Source organism: Chanodichthys erythropterus, chromosome 22 (assembly GCF_024489055.1).
Source record: "Chanodichthys erythropterus isolate Z2021 chromosome 22, ASM2448905v1, whole genome shotgun sequence".
Lineage (NCBI taxonomy): Eukaryota > Metazoa > Chordata > Actinopteri > Cypriniformes > Xenocyprididae > Chanodichthys > Chanodichthys erythropterus.
In genome coordinates, this window is record NC_090242.1 from 36664782 (window position 1) to 36686398 (window position 21617).

At 39.4% G+C, this 21617-nt stretch overlaps 2 protein-coding genes across 8 annotated transcripts in view; both read left to right on the forward strand.

Annotated features, from left to right (window-relative positions):
- The window catches only part of znf462 (zinc finger protein 462), a 45952-nt gene extending 39983 nt beyond the window's left edge, over positions 1 to 5969 (forward strand). For all 7 annotated transcript variants that reach the window (XM_067377102.1, XM_067377100.1, XM_067377107.1 and 4 more), the window contains exons 9-13: positions 209 to 345; positions 591 to 814; positions 2022 to 2250; positions 2996 to 3101; positions 3522 to 5969. In XM_067377102.1, the coding sequence (XP_067233203.1) occupies positions 209 to 345; positions 591 to 814; positions 2022 to 2250; positions 2996 to 3101; positions 3522 to 3729 (904 nt within the window). In that variant the 3' untranslated portion in view covers positions 3730 to 5969. The remainder of the gene's footprint in view (positions 1 to 208; positions 346 to 590; positions 815 to 2021; positions 2251 to 2995; positions 3102 to 3521) is intronic.
- Positions 5970 to 12198: 6229 nt separating this feature from the next.
- Positions 12199 to 21453, forward strand: rad23b (RAD23 homolog B, nucleotide excision repair protein). Its single transcript, XM_067376408.1, has 10 exons — positions 12199 to 12394; positions 15675 to 15756; positions 16020 to 16099; positions 16359 to 16546; positions 16824 to 16876; positions 16963 to 17090; positions 17277 to 17412; positions 18057 to 18184; positions 19762 to 19914; positions 20535 to 21453. The coding sequence occupies exons 1-10, from the start codon at positions 12329 to 12331 to the stop codon at positions 20646 to 20648; spliced, it is 1128 nt and encodes a 375-aa protein (XP_067232509.1). The 5' UTR covers positions 12199 to 12328; the 3' UTR covers positions 20649 to 21453.
- The last annotated feature ends 164 nt before the right edge of the window (positions 21454 to 21617 follow it).

Below are 21617 nucleotides of genomic sequence, written 5' to 3' on the forward strand. Positions count from 1 at the left end.
TTAATTTTTATTATTAAATTATTAGCTTTTCATAAATTTACTTCCGTTTTTTTACTTTGAAATTCTTTATTTTAATTTGACAGCTGATTATTAGCTTTCCATCCACTCACGAACCCAATCTAGAGTTTGGTAGGCAAAATGGCACAGATTTATAATATCTGTCTCGAATCTAATCGTGTGTGTGTGTGTGTGTGTGTGTGTGTGTCAGGTCCACGTTCACGCTGCATGTGGAGGGCGGTCACAGCAGCGGCGCGGAGGAGCCGCACAAGGACCTGCGCTGCCCCTTCTGTCTGTACCACAGCAAACACAAGAGCAGCATGATCGACCACATCGTCCTGCACAGAGGTGAGCGACACACTTTAATAATCAAACTGCGTGTGAAATGTGTTTCATTATTTATTGTATCATACAATTACACCATGAATATTCATTCTGCCTCTTACTAATGAAAAAGTCCAATGCTGCAAGAGAAAGAAAACAAAGTTCCTTCCCAGTAAAGTAGGGCAAGGTTATGCGATGCAGTTCCACAGGCAGTGGAAGATGCCGCAGCTGGATGAGCGTGAGTCTGATCATGTGTTTGTGTCTCTCAGAGGAGCGCGTGGTGCCGCTGGAGGTGTCGCGCTCGAAGCTGTCGCGCCATCTGGAGGGCGTCGTGTTCCGCTGTCACAAATGCACCTTCACCTGCTCCAGCGAGCAGAACCTGCAGCAGCACATCCAGAAGCACGAGGAGCTGAAGCCGTACCAGTGCCAGCTCTGCTACTACGACAGCAAACAGCTGCACGAGCTGGAGATTCACCTGCGCGAGGAACACAAGGTGCTGGTTCTGCCGTAGATCAGCGGGAAATGCTACCGCTGCTCTTAAAGGCACAGTATGTAAGTTTGGCCACTAGAGGTCGCTCATTCAAAACAAAGGCGTAGCTGAACGAGCGTGGAATCATGGGAGATGATGTCTTCACCTCCACGGCCGACAGGAATCAGGCAGAAATCATGATTACAGATAGTTTTATTAACGTTACTGTGGAATGAAGCAGGACGGTTTTTATCGTGCTTTTATGCCGCAGTCGTTTTGTTGTTTGTTTATTTTACGATTAAAGTTAAGTTTAACGTCCGCCTTCTTCCCTGAACATGAACTTTGCTACAGTCACATTTGATCACTTATTCACATACAGGTCGCTTTATCTGACGGGTTAAAATTGTGATGTAACTTACTTGCTCAAAACAATCATTCTAAAATACGTTTGAGTGTGTTTAAAGTTATGTTATAAAGTGATATTAGAATATTGATAAAAGCTGGGTGATTAGTGTTGCTAAATGACATGCAGTTAATTTCAAATCATTGTATGGTGCTGTATTACTGATGCTATAAATAAAGCTCTTTCTGATTACGCCATGTTAGACAGAAAAAAATAGTGTTGTCTGATTTACTTTTTGCTTATTTTACATATCGCGGATATGACGTCATTGACAGGCGACGCGATTTCTCTGGATTTAAATATTGTTGGAAACATTTGGGAAACAAAATATATAACATTGTTCTAGTGTCTAAAAATCTTACATATTGTGCCTTTAAGACAAAACTGGAAATACTTTAATTTGTTAACATTAGTTCATATTGCATAAAAAAAAGATGCACATAAATTCTGAAAAAAACACGTGCACTTAATTGAGGCGGACAATTGTTTTATCTGACAAGAAAACTACGATGGAAACACATAAATCCCTCAAAACCCTCAGGTGACTTTGCCTCAGGAGAGGCTGCGATTGGATAACTGGAGAAACCAGTGGACCAATCACATCGCAGCATCTCAAATGTTGGTTTGGTGGTTCTGAAAAGTCAAAGTCTGTCATCAGAATGATTTGGTTTAATTCCCTCCAGAAGCGTCTCACACGATTGTGTTCCCGAACACCAGCATCCATTATGCAATACTCCAATTTTGCGCAGAAGTTAAAATCCCAACTGTGGACGGAAACACAGCTGGTGACACGCGTGACCTGACCTCAGTCTAACCGATCGTCCGCAGGTGATCCGTAACTTTGAGCTGGTGGGGCGGGTGAACCTGGACCAGCTGGAGCTGATGAAGGACAAGATGAAGGACGCCAGCAGCAGCGAGGAAGAGGAGAGAGAGGAAGCCGAGGCCGTAGAGGAGGCAGACGAGGAAGAGGAGCAGGAGGAGGAAGAGCTGATGGATGAGGAGGAGGAGGAGGAGGAGAAGCTTCCGGAGGAGACGAGCAGCCGCACGGAGGCCGCAGGTAACGGCGTTCATCACGTTCACTCATTCTGAGTCTGGATGTAAAGAGAATCACGAGGCGCAAAATGTAAAACAAGTCATAAAAATAGAACATAAAACACTACAAATAATGCATGTCTGCCCATTATATAATCACAGTCCACTTTAGGTCACAATCAGATGTTATAACAAGCGCTCGATGATGCTGATTGCAGCTGTAATGCACTTGTTACCCAGCTGTGATTATATTTTCTGAGATTCGTACACGAGGAAAAATGCAGGTGTGAATTAACGATCAATCGTTTTGTGTTCGGTGTGAAAGCTCTGTTTGCTGTATCGCATCGCTCTAACTGTTTTTGAAGCATTAAATATGGTTTTAATGTGACGATCAGCTCAATGTCTGATGCATGTGCTCAAAGGAACTTTATTTTTAACATAATAAAATGCCAAACAAAACAGACATTTAGAAAAGCCTCCGACAGTCAGTTAAGAAGTCAAATCTTTGAAATGAAATACTAATATACTGAAGCCAAATCATTCCTGTCGCTCAGACAGCTCAGGGTTCGATTCCCAGGGAATGCATGAACTGATCAAATGATTATCTTGAATGCAACGTTCTTTAGATAAAAACATCCGTCTAATGCATGAATGTAAAGGCCAAATGACGCTAAATTGATTGTTTAAAGATACTAACGTCGTGTTTAGGATGTTTTCTGCTCGTTTGTTCAGTGAATGTTGTGTTCAGTCACAGTTTTGTTGCGATGCAGGTGTTGCGGTTCCAGAGTCTCCGGTGAAACGGTATCCGTGCGAGTTCTGCGGCCGCACGTTCACGCTGAGCACGGAATGGGAACGACACGTCCTTCGACACGGCATGTGAGTCCCACAATCACTGTCACTGACTTAAAGGGATAGTTCAAAAATCCTGTCATCATCACTCGCCCTCATCGTCAATGAATATATTTGAAATGAAGCGATTTCTGTCCCTCTATTGAAGCTCTGATGCTTTAAAACATTCATAAAGAGATGGTGAAGTGAATGTAGTAGTTTAATTCGCAAGAACAAACCTCATTTTACCAAATTTGAGTGCATATGCATTTATTTTACCATCTTGTTTGGATAGACTTTATTAAAAAAATCTTAACTTGTGCTTCAAAGATGAACGAAAGTCGTACGGGTTTGGAACGACATGAGGGCGAGTAATTTCCGTTTTCAGGTGAACTAACCCTTTAACCCTTAATGTACCATAGCAGTTGAACATGCATGAGGTAAAGTCACATGATCTGATGCTTTCAGGACTGTTAACGGCAACAAGAAAGACGGCAGTCCTCTTCCCTCATCAGCAGCTCTGCCTCTGACTGGTCCAGCAGCTGTGATTGACAGGGGGCTGGACCTATCCACTAACACTGTGGACGCTGCGAGGGCGGATCAACCTGACCAATCCAAGTGTCCGATTCAGAACGAGGAAGACATAAAGACGCTGGAGACCAAAAACGACCCTTAGGAGCGAAACGAAAGCTGTAGAGAAACACGTCCGTTGGCTTAAGAATGTCGTACGTTGTTTTTCCGTCTGTCTGTTTATCGTTTGTTTTGGCTGCTTCACGATTGTTTTCGGTTTTAAAAGCTAGATTTGGAGTATCGGTAGATGTTTGTTCAGTTGCTGAATCTTACACTGAAATTTTACAAAGTGTGACTTGGTCCCTCAGGACAGATGTTGATATATTGGTAACCAATAGTGAATGAAACCGTGAGCTGGATATTCCGATCGAATCTCGAGTCCGAAAAGCCAGAGATTTTCCACTTTCCAAGCCCTTCTCTCATGCACTTTTTGCCATTCGTTTAATACAGACACCAACGTACGTAAAGAATCGAATGTCTTCCGCCGCGGTGAACGCGCGCACTGATAGTCTTGAAGACGGTGTGTCGCGCTTCACGCCCGTCACAGACGAGAAACGAGAGGCGATCCACCCGGAACGTTTGGGATTCGGTCTGAATATGCCGACTGACGGTTTCTGTTTTTTTACATTTTAGCCTTGTGTTAATCTTCCTGTAGCTGAATTCCTTGAGGAATAGTTGTCATCTTATTTATCTAGATAATCTTGATTCTTTTAGACACGATTTTAGAGTATCAACACTTGCCCCAGAAAAACAAAACTTGTAGCAAATTGCTACTTTTTCGGCCACTTCCCGGCTCATCTTGCACTTCAACTTCACTTCGATAACGATCGAACGATCATCGTCCGTCAGTCCCGAGACGTGTTGAACATCGATGGGTCAAAATCACGTGTTTCTGCCGACCTCAGGTAGATTTTCCTCCCGTCCGTCAGTGTGTTTAAAGGAATATTCTGGGTTCAAAACAAGCAGCTCTGTAATTGCGTTTCAAAATACGCCACGAGTTTTACACTGGAACAGATGCTTGAACAAAGATACGAGATTCAGTATTTTACCGTGATTTTTTTGGGTTTGCATAAGCTGAAGGACGATCACTTCCGGTTCTTGAACTCGGATTGTTCCTTTAAAAGAGGAAGAGACTCCCAGGCTTAACAAAGCCATTTTCCCGTAAGGCTGAGATTGTACGTGATGGAAGTTGCTGCTCGAAAACCCCAAAGCCTTATAGACGCGGATGTTAGACGCTTCCCTTCCAGCATCGGCTGGATCCGTGAAGCGGAAGTTCTCGACGTATCCATCGTTTAAACACATGACTACAGAAAAAAACAAACCTCTTCTTGGTACCAAAAGTGTCGCTTCCCAAAGTCCCAAAGCTCTGGTAGCCCGAGATATGATTGTCTTTCCCGAGCAATGACTGGACATTGCGGAGGGCGAACCCAGCTGCCTTCTGGGTAATCTGCATGCCGTTTTGCAGCCGTGTATAAACTCGAAGCTAAGTGTTTGAAACTGTGCTGTTTCAGAACGGGGTCTGTTCCTTTAAGTGTTGTTCTGATATTTAACTTAAACAAAAAAAAAAAAGAGAGAGAAGAATAGAAAGAAAGAAAAATACAAATCAATAGATGACGTCTCTTTTTCGTTTTTTAGCTCTCCACTGTTCAAAGCTGTTGTAAATGTTCTGGTTAAGAGAAAAAATACTAAAAAAAAGACCTTTTGTACCCTTAAAACCCTTCATAAGGAGTAGCCCAGCCTTTCTAAAAGACGCCCGTGTAGAGAACCATCAGAAATAAGCTTTTAAGACTCTATCGTGACACACTGGATATCTGTATATATACGCTTTAGTTTTTATGGTTTCCCTTTAATTCTCTCTTCCTGTTGAAGGTGCGCCATAGTTGACCTTAGATCTCCTGCGTTTGGCCTTTCTTCTGTGAAACTCCTGATGATTTCTGATGGTGGGTTGTGATGTCGACTAGACTGGTTGTTTACAGTTTTATTCCTTTGATTTCTCTATATTCTGTAAATATTGTAATTCATTGTCTTTTTTTAACTTGGTAATAAAGTTATCAGATAACCTAAACGCACGCGCTTCCGCCGTTTTCTGTTTCGGAGACGAATCTTTTGTGATATTAGAGATGTTTCTGAATTAAAAAAAAAATATTTTGTGGTCAGACATATCATATACAACGAGCTTCTTCCCGGGTGGTGACATCACTAACCCTAAAATTTGCATAAACCCCGCCCCCGAGAACACACAACAAAGGGGGCGGGGCCATGTTGGGCTGCTTTAGAGAAGAGGAAGAGTTGTTGTTGTAGAGTGTTGTTGTCATGCCGTCATTTTACGCCGGACTGCTTCACAAACGAGGGTCAATTCAACACAAAAGATGAACATGACGGCACATGCTAGTGGATGAGTTGAATCAACTCCACAGCAACTACATCAATTTATCCACTAACCATTCAGAAACGTCTAAAAGTTGTAACTTCTTCCTGAGTCTCTCCATCAGTGTCGACTCCGGTTTGAACAATGTAAGGCTGAACACTTTCCTCATTTTGGCTGCGTGAGATTCTCCAGCTTTGTTGTTGTTGAGCTGTTAAAGCTCCGCCCTCTTCTGGAGCAGCAGCTCATTTGCATTTAAAGGGACACACACAAAAACGGCGTGTTTTTGCTCACACCCAAATAGAGGCAAATTTGACAAGCTATAATAAATGATCTGTGGGGGATTTTGAGCTGAAACTTCACACACACATTTTTTAAATCATTATTTCATTCATCAAATCAAAGTGTAACCAACACTTGTTGATATGTGATCAGAAAGATAATAAAACATTTACCATAAAATGGTACAACCATTATATTTATGATTCCAATTCATAATAAACCCCTTAAAATGTTTTTGGAACTTTTTGATTGAACAAAATATTTCCATATATATCGCAGAACAGAGAATACATTTACACAAAACTCAAAGATTTAAAAATGAGTTTTTTCTTCATTTGACATTCGTCTTTAGTTTGGAAACCCCCTGAGGAGATTTACCCTGACAGTGTTGTTATAATGCGCCTCACGACGGTGAAACGACGATCTGTGAGGTAAGCGAGCTCCGGGGAGAGAAATAAGCGCTTGTGTTCAAGGACAAAATGTCAGGAGTTGAAACACAATGCAATTCCATGAGCAGCTTCCCTTTGGAGTTTTCCGGCTCCAGTGTTATGAGGTGAGAGGAAAACCCTGATAAATCCCACAGAGGATGACCTCTACAGAGACTTTCCACACGAGACTTCATCTCCAGAACGCCAGGAAGAGCTGAGCTCTGTTTGTGCGCGAGCGTCTCGATGCGGTTTTGATTGAATGTTTCTTCAGGGTCGAGGAGGACAAAGACAGAAACATCATTTCCCTCCAGTCCATCAGTCTGAAGTGGATGACAAGCATTCAGATTACATGAAGCAAAGTCTCTGATAAAGCTTTGACCTTCAAGATGTCAGTAGGAGCTGTTGAGTTTTCAGTGGATTTTGTTCAACCCCCCCCCAAATAAATGTTCTAATAACATTTTGCAGATGTTTCCATTAAAGGCGCAGTAAGCAATTTCTGAGAAATGCTGTTAATATTTGAAATCACCCAAACAAACACGCCCCTACCCAATAGGATCGCACCCCTACATTAACAGCTCCGCCCCCAAGTTCACAAACACACTATGCAACACAGGCACCTCCCCCTAATGAGTGGACACGCCCCTTACTGCTGATTGGCTACAATTGTGTTTTGTCGCCATCCACTTTCAACAGCATTTCCCAGAAACGTTATTTCTAAATGTTTATTTCAAGATTTTTGAATGTTTTAAAAAGTTACGCAAACGTATTATTCTACAAACATTATGGGAACGTTACTATTGAATGTTCTCTGAACGTTTCGAAATGAGTAATAACGTTTAAAAAACGTTAGATGAATGTCAAACTAAAACATGCTCATTGAACGATGTGTAAATAATGTTTTTGTGCCAACGTTTTGAGAACATTATTAGAGACCAGATAACATTGAACGAATGTTCTATTAACGTTACAGGATGAACGTTTGTTCATAACATCATAATTCAAGTGTTACTATGATGATGCATCACATCCTTTAGTAAAGGATCAACCAAACCAAATTTCTGTAAGAGCAAGTTCATTTTGTCACATCACTATCAGTGTTACTGCATATAAAATATTTGTATACAAACAAATCTTTCCGGTTTGAGCAGCTGATGATAAAGAAGTCACGTCTGAAACCCGACAGAAGAGATTGTGTTTCCAGAGCTGCTTTTATTTCACAGCTATAACATCATCTTTTAAAAATATCTGCGAGACACGAGGGATCAGCGGATCAGAACTTCAGACGAGTGTTTCGGCAGGAGGAGACCCCGGAGACCCTTCAGAGACGCAGATGAATTCTGCCTTTAAACAACCAGAGAAGAGTGTGATGAGAGAGAGACGGACACATGACCAGACCGATGAGAAATTTCACAGGAATATTCCCTTCGCTTGAAAACACGTTAATGTCATGATCAAACCAGTGTAAAGAAAATGCATTTATGCTGCCGGTTCTGTATGTGTTTTTTAATACATTTACATTTAAGCATATGAGTTTTAAATTCTGCTGAATGAAAAAAAAAAAAAAAAAAAAAATAATAGTTAATCTTAAATGGAAACGAAACACACTGTAGATACATGGAAATATGTGTGATTTGAAGATAATGAATGTTTGTGTAAAAAAAGAGTACATGCTTCTCTTCCACATGTGAACTCTATTTCTGCATTATAGGCCATTTTATAGCCTATAGATTGGCTAAAATACTTTACACCAAAGTATGCATGCTCAATAATTGAACTTTAATGCTGTGTAATTATGCTAACAGGGTTTTATTATTATTATTGTTACTTAGAATTCCAAATACCTGCAGTATTCTGACTCTAAATTGCGTAAGCATGCTAAGAACTTTTTATTAGAGATGCACCGATATATCGGCTAATAATCGGTATGGCCGATAAAAACACATTTTCACACTATCCGCCGATAGTTTAAAAACAGATGATAGTCAGAGCCGATATATCCTGTCAATCAAAGGAGGGCAGGAAAATGAACTGAATTTGTGCTTTGTGTAAAGAAAATGCTATTAAAAAAAACTGTTTGGTGTTTAATATTAATGGTAATTATATGAATTAATAACATTCAAACAATATTAATTCAGAATTTAGTTCATGTGTGTTTATATTAATTTGTATTTCCAACTTGTTTTTGCTTCTAAACAAAGATCGAAAAAGAACTTGAATCAGTCTCTTATTATTAGCGACACCGGTGGCCGTTAAGTGAACTGCAGCAGCGACTTACTGCTTGCGCACTATTAATGCATGAGCACGAGCAGTAAGTTGCTGCTGCAGTTCACTTAACGGCCACCGGTGTCGCTAATAACCAGGGTTTCTGAATTCTACATACTGTGTATAAAGAATTTTTTTCTCATAACATTAACATTTATAAAGCATTAGTGAAATTTGTGAGAACTTTCCCTGTCAGTCGGGATACACCAAAGACGAAAGTAGATGTTTTACATTCATGAGTCATTGATTCTGTCCTCATGGAGTTTGACAGGCTCTCAGAAGAGATGAAGAAGTACACATTTAGGCTAACATGAGGGTGAATAAATGATGGCAGAATTTCCATGTTCGGTTGAACTGTGGCTCAAAATGAAGAGGATAATTTGAGCAGAAGTGGCTGATCCTCTGGGCGTTCTGAAGGTTGAGCCCCAGACCGTAAGGTGACTTCACACGCAGGGTCATGTCCTTTAGGGCGAAACCTTTCATATTTTATTAAAAGGTGTGCTGAATCTCCCTGTTGTATAATTCATTGTTCTCAGACTCTGTGGACGTTCTGCAAACTGCATCCCGTGCATTATTATTAATCTACACGGCTAAAAGCGGGATGAAATTTCAGATGGCATTGGCAATCATTTACGCAATGCATATTGATTATTAATCTAAACTACAATTATGTGACGTCCCAGAAAACTGGGAACGTTCTCAGAACATTCTAGCAATGTTCTCTCAAAGTTATGAACAAACGTTCTTCTAGTAATGTTAATGGAGTTCATTAGTGCCTGCCCAGTTTTTCAGCGATGCTGGTTCCGGATTTATGCCGAATTTCAAACCCTGCAAGATTATTAACCCCCTGGTATTGGTAGGTTTAGGAGTAGGTGTGGGGGAGGGGTTAGGATTAGGGTGGGGTCAAGATTAGCCAATCAGGTAGTGACTTCAATGAGGGGGGTAAAAATTTGGCACAACACCGTAAGTATATTTTCCATTCGTTTCTCACATAGGGATTAAAAAAAAAAAAGGCTTCATTAAAGCATTATATTCCATAAACCAAACCAACAAGCTACAGGGCGAATCATATCATTACAAACTTTGATTTGAAGAAAAAATTATTTGAAAATCAGACAAAAATACAAGATCGTGAACTTACCGGCTTTAGTGAGCGAAAGAACTACAATCCCATGAAGCGTTACGAACAGCATAATCGAATTAAAAACAATGGAGAAATATAAAACTACTCTTTTAAAATATATATATTTTAAGTTTATTGCAAAATATGCCTATATATTCAAATATTTAAGTGTTTTGAGAGCGTAGAGAAACTCGATTACAGCATTCGCAGTGCTTCATGGGAGTGGGCGGAGCTAAAAAGCTCTTTTGGTGCAATTTACTTACAGCAACTCTCCGATTGGTGGGTTTTCTGTACAGCATCATGGGTAATGTAGTTTTTCACCATGAATTCTGCTGTGAAACACTATTATTTTAAAACTAAGTTGAAATAATGTGGGCTGACGGCTTCAACAGACGGAAATACCATCGATTAACATCCTCGTTGATCACAGTAGCTGACTTTAACGGTTTATGAGTTTGCGCTCTATAGAATGTTCGTTCAGAGTTATCTGATCTATAATAATGTTCTCAGAAAAAAACTTTTTCTGAAATGTTTTAGTTGGACGTTTGACTAACATTTTATAAATGTTACTACTTGTTTCAGAACTTTCAGAGAACATTCAAAAGTAACGTTCCCATAATGTTTGAATAATAGAATGTTCCCTTAGCATTCACATAAAACTGGACGTTTTGACTAGTTGGAGAATATTCAAAAATAACTTTTCATTACTTGATAGCAAAAACGTTCTTAGAACATATTTCTGTTAGCTAGATTTGCTCTCTCATTCTGAAATGAGAGAAATTACATGATTATTGACTGTGCGATTAGTAATGCAGAATCATTGGTATTCTTGCTTGATTCCCACAGAGTCTCTTGGCAGATCTGAGTCACTCGATGACGTACACGTTTGAGGGGCCCGACTGCAGGCGGCGGCCCCTATTGTTTCTGCATCTGTTGCGTTTCCACTCTTTCCATTTTCTCGAGGAGGTGCAGCAATGGAAGGCTTTGAAAACAAGCAAAATATTGATGTTATAAGTGACTGACGATGCCAATCAGTGACTATATATTTACCCGGAGGGGAACTACACCTGATCATTCATGTTTTTATTTCTAGTTGAAGTTAGACCAGTGCTTAAAGGATTAGTTCACTTTCAAATTAAAATTTCCTGATAATTTACTCACCCCCATTTCATCCAAGATGTTCATGTCTTTCTTTCTTCAATCAAAAAGAAATTAATTTTTTTGATTAAAACATTCCAGGATTTTTCTCCATATAGTGGCCTTCACTGGAGCCCAAACGGTTGAAGGTCAAAATGTCAGTTTCAGTGCAGCTTCAAAGAGCTCTACATGATCCCAGACGAGGAATAAGAGTCTCATCTAGAGAAACCATCCGACATATATATATATATATATATATATATATATACATAAGTTTTAACAATAAATGCTCATCTTGAACTAGCTCTCTTCTTCTTCTCTATTTGAATTCCGGCAGTGTAAGTGTATTACTGCCCAACACAGGTTAAAGTTTGAACTAATTGTTATATACTTGCACTAGCATATTGTATATGACAATTTAGTTCTAAATTTGACCTGTGGAGGGCAGTAATACACAATTCAAATAGAGAAGAAGAAGAGAGCTAGTTCAAGATGAGCATTTATGATTAAAACTTATAAAATTAATTTTTTTTTTTTAGAAAACGAGTGATGGTTTCTCTAGATAAGACCCTTATTTCTCGTCTGGGATCGTTGTAAACTGTCATTTTGACCTTCAACTGTTTGGGCTCCAGTGAAGTCCACTATATGGAGAAAAATCCTGGAATGTTTTCATCAAAAACCTTCATTTCTTTTCCACTGAAAAAAGAAAGACATGAACATCTTGGATGACATGGAGGAGAGTAAATTATCAGGAAATTTTAATTTGAAAGTGAACTAATCCTTTAAAGCCAAAATACAGTAGAGTTGTGATGTCAGGTTTGGGTTAACGGATTTAACCAGTTTTATTTTAATGCTATCACCCTAATTGAGATCAGATAGCGTTTCTTATATCATACTCTATTTTTGCGTAAACGCAACAAAAACTCAATTTCCCATCAGCGCTGTGTTCACTGACGCATGCGCAGTGCGGCGTAAGGGGGGACGGGCCGTCGAGTGTTTATGCGCGTTATGGCGGCGGACAGGCTGTGATGAGCCACGGCGAAAAAAACACAGCCAGCGATCCAGCCCTCGATCAGTTTCCACAGCGGCGACACGGACGAACGTGAAAATGCAGATCACGCTGAAAACCCTCCAGCAGCAGACGTTCAAAATCGACATCGACGCGGAGGAGACGGTGAGAGACGAGCGCGTGAGAGGAGCGCGCGCTGCTAGCGGCTAACAGCTAACGGATTTCTGTCAGCAATGTCACGAAAACACTCCATTAATCCACTCAAATGCACCAGAATCAAACTCTTATGCTTTATATGATCACATTAGGCGCGTTTCTGTGCGCGCGCGCCGCTGTTTACGGAGTTCTGTGAGGCGTTTTAGCATTAGCATGTTAGCTACTCGTAAAATGAGTTTTTACTACAGTCGAAACATAAGCAAAGTTTTCTAAATGAGACACAAACGCACTGCAATTACTTCAAAATCAATGTAATTAGCATTTAAATATCAATATGAGTTTTTAGAAGTGCCAGGCGGATAATTAAGGGGTAATTTGAGTGTTTTAGCAAGTCATGCTGTGCTGTTATAAATTGTTTAACGTGTGTTTGTGTGTGTTGTTAGTGTGTGAGATATAAGCACACAACTATCTGTGTGTGTTTCTGGTCTGTTAAGATGATTTATGTGATTTCCAGACATTGAAGTGACAGAAACCGTATATTCGAGAACACAAACACATGCTTCTTTTATTTGTCTGCTTTAATTGTTCCTCTAGATGGGGACTTTCCCACATCAACAGTTGGTTTAGTTTGATGGAAGGTCACTGCTGGCTTCACTGTACCCCAGTGACTTTCATTACAGTATTTCTGTCTGTTTTCTCATGTCTGTGCTGAGTCACGTGACTGTGGCATGATCCCAGTCTTTGTCTTTTGCTCCCTGTTATCCAGTTAGATAACTGATCAAACTGTTGTTGACACTCATGTTTGTGTATCAGTGACACTATCGGATGAGAACAAAACTTGTTGTCTTTACAGCAGAATTTGTCTAAGTTTGCATCATTGATTCTGTTATTTTACTGTTTATTATTGTTTAGCTACTTTGCAACAATCTGTACTGTATAAAGCGCTATAGAAATAAAGCTGACTTGACTAATAGGGTGGATGTTTTGGGCGTTAATTTATTATTCATTCATTCATTATCCATTTTTATTCATTATTATTCAACTTGATGTGTTTTATTTAGAGTTGTTTATTTACCCTTTTTCAACTATATCTGGAACAAATGACACCTTTGTGCCGTTAAATAAATCGGCCGGACCTTTAGGAAGGAAGACGCTCGGTGCGTTTACTCCACGCTTCCTGTTGACCAGGCCTTTTGGAACAGTTTATTCTTAGAAATGGTCTTTTCCAGGAAAGCAGCAAAACCTTTCACCAAAAATATGCTTTTTTTCCATATCTAACTTCAATAAGTTTAGTTTTTTTTTCTTCAAACAGCCAGAACTCGCATCGGATCAGGTCCAAACTACTTTTGTATTTGATTTGAGATCCGATTGTGACTTTGACTTATACAAATTATAAATTAGCGCTTTATACTATACAGATTGTTTCAAAGCAACTTCACAGTAATAAACAGAATCAGTGATGCAAACTTCATCAAACACGAGATGAATTCATCTCTACAGAAGAGAATAGTCATTATTCAATAGTCATAAGTTTATTTTCAGAAAACGCTTGTAAAAAATGGCTGTAAAAAGTGAAAAATTTACACAGTAAAACATAATTTTTCATTGAAACAGTAATATACTGTTAAAACAATGCATTCTGGGTAATTTTTGTCGTTTTCGAGAAAGTTGCCTATAGGTTACTTTCTTGAAAATGACAAATAAAATTACCCAGAATTCATTGATTTTACAGTATATTACCTTTGCATTTTACAATGCATTCTGGCTGGGTAATATTATTTTTAATTTCAGAGAAAGTAACCTTTAAATTACTTTCTCAAAAATTACAGTTATAGCCCAGAATGTATTGATTTTACGGTATGTTACTGTTATTTTAACAGTGTCAATTTTATTTATTTTTTTACAGATATTTTTTAGAGTGAAGTGTCATTATTCAGATCAAATCAGTTCAAGCACAATTAATCGTATTATAATCGTGATAAAATAATCAACGTGATATTTGTCCCGCTGAATATTTGTGCTGTTGTCAGATGCCAGGAAAATAAATTCTCCAAACGGATCTTTTCTCTTAAAAGGATACGTTTTCCACCCAGTCTTATACTCAATCTGGCAACCGTGCGTCTCTCATAAAGAAGCATTTATGATCTGAGGACAGCGACAAACATGTATATTTGAGTTTAGCGATGTTGATTGTGAAGTTCGAGGCTGCGTGTGTCTTTTGATGCTACTGAATCTGCGAACAAATCTGTAATAAATCCAAACATGATTCTTGACCATATTGTTTGCAGTCATGGTTGGTAAATGAATGCGATCTATGCGGCGGCTCTGTAATACAAAATGAAAATAATAATTTGGACTTTTTTTTTTTTTTTTTTTTTTTACATTTTAGCTTTTGCTTTTTTAGCTTTTTCATAATGTAAAGTTGAAAACTACATATCCGTCGGTCTGTTTGTAGTGTTTAGCCACTAAGAGGACGAGTATATTTTTTTACGATCTGTACGAATATGCTTTTATAGAGCGATTTGAATCTGATTTGACTAATTTTTCTCATAAAATATCTGACTTGCAAAGCACTAAACAGAAGTCGAATTGATGAATAGGGTTTAATTTACTATTATCAATACAATTGTAAGCAATAAATTCCATTACTTCCAATGTGATGAAGCTATGATAGTTGGTTAAATGAAGTCAAGGGTCAACTTTTTCAAATGCGAATAATCGTGATTAATAATTGCAATTATATTTTAGAGAAGAGGAAGAGTTGTTGTAGTAGAGTGTTGTTGACATGCCGTCATTTTACACCAAACGAGGATCAATTCAACACAAAAGATGAACATGACGGCACATGCTAGTGGATGAGTTGAATCAACTCCACAGCAACTACATCAATTTATCCACTAACCATTCAGAAACGTCTAAAAGTTGTAACTTCTTCCTGAGTCTCTCCATCAGTGTCGACTCCGGTTTGAACAATGTAAGGCTGAACACTTTCCTCATTTTGGCTGCGTGAGATTCTCCAGCTTTGTTGTTGTTGAGCTGTTAAAGCTCCGCCCTCTTCTGGAGCAGCAGCTCATTTGCATTTAAAGGGACACACACAAAAACGGCGTGTTTTTGCTCACACCCAAATATGGGCAAATTTGACAAGCTATAATAAATGATCTGTGGGGGATTTTGAGCTGAAACTTCACAGACACATTCTGAGACTGATATTACATCTTGTGAAAGAGCATTATGGGTCCCCTTTAAACTGGTTTTAGTGATTTGTTTTCTCCCGCTCTGTCTTTTGCAGGTAAAAGCCTTAAAGGAAAAAATAGAGAATGAAAAGGGAAAAGATGGCTTTCCGGTGGCGGGACAGAAGTTGATATACGCAGGTACATCATTTCTCTGCATGTGATAAGGTGTAATTGTGTGGCGTGTTTGGACGGCTGTTTCCAGCTGATAAGGATGTGACCCTGGGTAACGCACATGATTCGTCCTCACGGGTTTTTCTCTATAATCATGTGAAATGCAGCGATAAAGTCTGTTTATGCAGCAGCATCATTTGATGAATGACAGACACCTGTCAGATTCATACGCGAGAGCTGCGGGCTGATGAATAACGTCTCGTTTGTTTTAATTATATTCTCCCCTACAGGCAAAATTCTGAATGATGACACGGCGCTCAAGGAGTACAAGATAGATGAGAAGAACTTTGTGGTGGTTATGGTAGCAAAGGTGAGACATTTATCAGTCTTTTGTGCGTCTGAAACATTCTGAAATGTTAAAGAGGGAGAAAGAGAAATATTAAAATTTTTTGCTTTGAGATTGAGGCCATTTTATAATCAAGCATCTGTTGTAGGACCCTATGAAATTAGGTGTACAGTCCTACTTTTGATTTATTCATCCAAAATATGCCAAATTCCTTGACTCATGGATGTGATGATGTTTGTGTGTTTATATGAAGTTGAGAGTAATGCGATTGTGTCTCCTGCAGCCTAAAGCAGCTCCTGCATCGACATCTGCCCCATCATCTGCTGCCACAGCGACCAGCTCCGCCTCCTCCAGCACTACAGCGACCCCGACCCCGTCTGCTGCCCCGCCCGCAGAAACCCCGGCCAAAGACGACACACCCGCCGAGGAGAAGCCTGCTGGCGGCGCCGCGCCCTCCTCCACACCCGTCAGGTAAACACACACACAGACTATATTAGACGTGAATGCTAATTGAAAGTCTATTCACCCAAAACTGTGACGCTTCAAAACGTTCATTAAGCGATGCTAAAATAAATCATCATGAATGGAGCGCTTTAATTCAAGCCTTCTGAAGAGACGCGATAAATTTATATGATTTAGGCTTTCATAAACATTAATCAGCACTCAAACATGATAAACAGAAGCTCGTGCTTGCTTGATGCGTGAGAACAAACCTTTGAGATTGTTTTTTTTCCCTTCTTTTTTACAGTTCGGGTTCTTCGCCAAATGCAAACATATTTGAAGAGGCGACGTCTGCGCTGGGTAAATCCACACACACACATGCTCATGTTCACACAGACCAGCTCTGGTTATGAAGATCAGTTCATTCACGTGTCTTGTGTGTGCAGTGACGGGTCAGTCCTACGAGAACATGGTGACGGAGATCATGTTGATGGGATACGAGAGAGACAAAGTGGTGGCGGCACTGAGAGCCAGTTTCAACAATCCTGACCGGGCCGTCGAGTACTTGCTCACGGTGAGAAACAGTGTGTCCTTATGAAGCAAAAGAAATCAGCAGAACTGGCTCAAAACGTTCTTATTCAGGCTTCAGTATAATTATGCCCTCTTATTTCTTGTTGTGTGCTTCTGTGCTGAAAATGCTTTGGCAAGTGCAGATGTGTTTTCTCAGTGCCAACTTTTGAGGGATGTGTGTGTGTTGCAGGGCATTCCTGCGGAGGGCGAGGGCAGTGTGGGAGGTGCTGACCCTGTGGCTCCTGCAGGAGGCATTCCTGCTGTGTCTACGGGTCTCACTTCACCGTCCAGTACCGCCCCATCACAGCCCAGCACAGGATCAGGGGGTGAGTTGCACGCACACAGTTGACCGTTCTTGCCATTGGAGTGTGTGACGCGCGTCTCTGACTAGGCTTGGCATGAATTATATAAATAATTTTAATAGCACGGCCATTCAAAACCCAAGGATCTACTATGTGCATCAGTGACGATCATTTTGGGGCAGGAAGTAGCCTAATGTAAACACAGATATCCATACCAGTCGCGTCTAAAGTGAGTGTAAACACACTGGCCAAAAAATCGGATATGGTCAAAAGATCGGATTTTTGCAGTAAGACTTGCAGTATAAATGCAGCCATACACTCATGTGTAAATGTGTTTTCAATATATTCATAATTTATCACATCTATGAACTTGAATATAAATATTATATTTATATTGTAGTTGAAAACAGCCCTGTGAGAAATTCATAGTAAAGTTCATAAAAAGTAAAAAGTTCATAGAATTAATTGATGGAGAAGGTCAGACTAATTCCTTCAGAAAGACCGTTGGTTAGCTAGCTCATTTAAAATATCCTAAACTTTTTTTGACCCTGCCTCTTAAAAGAATCGGAATCGAGAATCGTTAGGAACCGGAATCGAAACAAGGAATCGAAATCGTTCAAATTCAAACGATACCCAACCCTATCTCTGACTCTGTCCTGTGTGTGCAGCGAATCCTCTGGAGTTCCTGAGGAACCAGCCACAGTTCCTGCAGATGAGACAGATCATCCAGCAGAACCCGTCTCTCCTACCAGCTCTACTACAGCAGATCGGCAGAGAGAACCCTCAGCTCCTGCAGGTGCTCAAACACCGTCTGAAGACAACGCTGTTTCACGAGACATTACGTTAGACGTCAAATAGTGATGGTAGCAAAATTATGACTTGGGTGATAAGGAAACTGGTATGAAGCTTCCACCAAGTGACATGATTTTGTGCCAAAATACTGTAGTTTCAGGATCCCTGTGGGTCCTTAAAAAGTCTTAAATATCTTAAATGGTATAAGAAAAGTCTTATTTCAAGAGCTCTTAAAGGGTTAGTTCGCCCAAAAATGAAAATTATCCCATGATTTACTCACCCTCAAGCCATCCTAGGTGTATCTTCTTTCAGATGAACACAATCTGAGTTACATTTAAAAATATCCTGTGTCTTCCAAGCTTTATAATGGGAGTAAATGGGGGGTGAGATTTTGAAGCCCATCCATCCATCCATCCATCCATCATAAATGTAATCCAAACGACTCCAGGGGGTTAATAAAGGCCTTCTGAAGCAAAGCGATTGTTTTTTGTAAGAAAAATATTCATATTTATAACTATAAAAACTAGCTTCTGGTAACGACCGTATGCAAGTCAAGCTAAGCTTATGCCGGGTCAGAGGTCACTCTTTCTCCGTAACTCGTATGCGTAAGGTCGTTGCCGGTAGCCAGTGATTATAGTTTATAAATATGGATATTTATATGGGATAATTTTCATTTTTGGGTGAAATGACTCTTTAAATTTAAGAATGGAAAACCAGGAATAGCGATCTAGTTTAATGTGATATTTAAGTAAAGTGGTGCTGTTGCTCGTTCTACAGGCTTGAGCTTTCAATCTCAGAATAGCCCATATTTATGACGTGTCATAAACCCTATCCTAACCCTAATCCTGGACAAGCCCTCCCCCCAAAAAAGAGAGAGAAAAAAAAAACAGGGCCAGCACTCACTGGGACATAACACAAGTGTTTGATTATGATGTACTGTTGATGAATTATGACAATGTTTACTTTATGGTGTCAATATCAGACCATCAAACTTGTTTTTTTTGGTGAGGAAAAATTTGATGGCATATTCTTTTCATCTTACCTCCGTATAATGTCTAATAAAGTAGTGTTTATAAGCACAACTGCTTTGTTTTCAGAGGTAACCGGGGTAACCGCTATATTTCTGCTGTTTCTTAAACAGCATTTACTGAGTGAATTTTCATTATCATTCAGCACGTCTGCTGTTTTTGTTCAGACCAATGCGAAGATCAACCATTATTTTTAAACACAAAGTGTTGTAAATGTTAAAATGACATTTTCACGGCCATTTTATGGTTTCTGATGTTACCATAATTAATTTTTACCTTTCATTTAGCAATCAATCTGTCATTCTCCCTTTCCATAAGGCCTGTAAACTTAGAAACTTCAAGTATATTTTGTATATTTGTATATTTTATAAAACAGACCTGTGACCCACAAGAGAACCACTGATCTAGAGTATGTTTGAAATAGCGCTTTTATTACAGATGCTGATTATTGATTATATTACTCACACAATGCAGTGCTCTTGACTTCCTGTTCCAGTGTGATGAATGAACCCTCAGCAAATCAGAACTTAGCTTTTTCTTTCTTGTTTTACAGCAAATCAGCAGCCATCAGGAGCAGTTTATCCAGATGCTTAACGAGCCTGTCCAGGAGGCGGGGCAAGGAGGAGGCGGTGGTGGGGGCGTGGCCGAGGCAGGAGGCATGAACTACATCCAGGTCACACCCCAGGAGAAAGAAGCTATTGAGAGGGTAAAACCAAATTTAAGACTTTTTAAGACCTACACAAATAAAAATTATTTGTCCAAACAGAACAAACCCATGGAATCTCAAAATAAATCATGCATCTCAGATCGTTTTACTTAATTATGCAGGTATACTGTTTTATTCAGTATATACGTTTGTATTATATCAATATCATGAAATATAGTTTGTCAGCATGTTAAAAAGCAGTAGAGTTGGTCAGATGGCCTGCAGCAAACTGAAGAATATTTTTTTTTGTCACTATGGATTTTGTTAAGTGAGAGTTTATAATTGGCTAACAAGTTTAAAACTAGTTAAAACGATTGGCCTCAACAAGCTGTTGATCATCACACATCAGCCCACAAAGTTTGCTTCAGTGCTTCCCTAACTATGGTTTTTCTCACTTTGTTCTCTGTCAGAGACTTAAGATACTTGTTAAAGCCATGAAGTCTGAATTTCAAGTGTAACTAATTACATTGAGGCCCTTTAATTAAGAGAGAGAGATACAGATGGAGGATCTGTGCTGGCAAACGATCAAAGGTGCTCAAGTCTTTTCCCCAAACGGACACCAGGAGTCTTTTTGTGGTCTTATCTAACCTTTCCATGTTTCCCTATGTGTTTTTCCTCAGCTAAAAGCCCTTGGATTCCCAGAAGGACTCGTTATACAGGCCTACTTTGCTTGTGAGAAGAATGAAAATTTGGCTGCAAACTTCCTTTTACAACAGAACTTTGATGATGATTAGAGGAGGAGTGGCATCCTGATCATTTTCGCCTCTTATGTTTTTTGTTTTTCTTTTTGAAAGATCATTTTGGAGAAGAAAATCTATACAAATACACTCACTCTCTCTCTCTCCACACACACACACACACACAGACACACACACACACACAGGCTGTCCTATTCTGTCTAAATTTTACACACTGGATGACATGAGCACGTCCATCTGGAGATGACATCATTTGTTGGTCTCCAGTGGCAGAAATCAGTAAAAGCCTCTTTGCTTCATCTAACATTTGCCCGTGTGATACCTGTTTGTTTTTCATTTGATCTTTTTTTATGACCAATAAAAGCATTGTTTTCTCCATTCTTAGGACATGTTAGCAAGTTCAAGAGGCTTGTGGAATTTGTTTTCCTTGAATTAGGAATCAAGATTGATCGGGACGTTTGGTTTAATCTCATTATCATTGTCCCTGTTCAGGACAGTGTTTTTTCTTCTGTTTCTTATCGCTCTTTCTTTCCTTCATTCAAGTTGACCATTAATAGGGATCCCAAATACTTTACTGCCATTTAAAACTGCAGCTAATGACAGCAAATGACAAGTTATGTTAGATTGATTCTTCTCTTTATGAAAGTATCAGTAAAGGATATCAGCTCTTGCTGTGGATGTTTTGAGTAATACTGACAAATGCAGGCCTTTCATATACATTAAGAACCATTAAAAGCATGTATATGACTTCCATAGTTTGACATAGTTTTGAAGTTAATATCACTATACTGTCATTTTTACAGGGAAATAAACGTTTTCAACGTAAATGCAGATTACCTGTTCTTGATCTTTTGTTTTGCTGTTAGGTGTGTTTTATTGCATTAAAAACGGCAAAAGAGAAACAAATGGAGTTGTATACACACCTGAAAGACCTAGCCACATGATGTCTTAAACCTCAAGTGGACCATAATTAGAACAGGACATCGAAATTAACATTTAGATTTG

What these genes read in the sequence shown, in the direction of transcription:
- rad23b (XM_067376408.1), top strand. Translation starts at nt 12,329, where the DNA reads ATGCAGATCACGCTGAAAACCCTCCAGCAGCAGACGTTCAAAATCGAC. An exon ending in AGAGGCGACGTCTGCGCTGG is followed by an intron (nt 16,877 to 16,962) that starts GTAAATCCACAC and finishes TTGTGTGTGCAG; the next exon opens with TGACGGGTCAGTCCTACGAG. An exon ending in CCGTCGAGTACTTGCTCACG is followed by an intron (nt 17,091 to 17,276) that starts GTGAGAAACAGT and finishes TGTGTGTTGCAG; the next exon opens with GGCATTCCTGCGGAGGGCGA.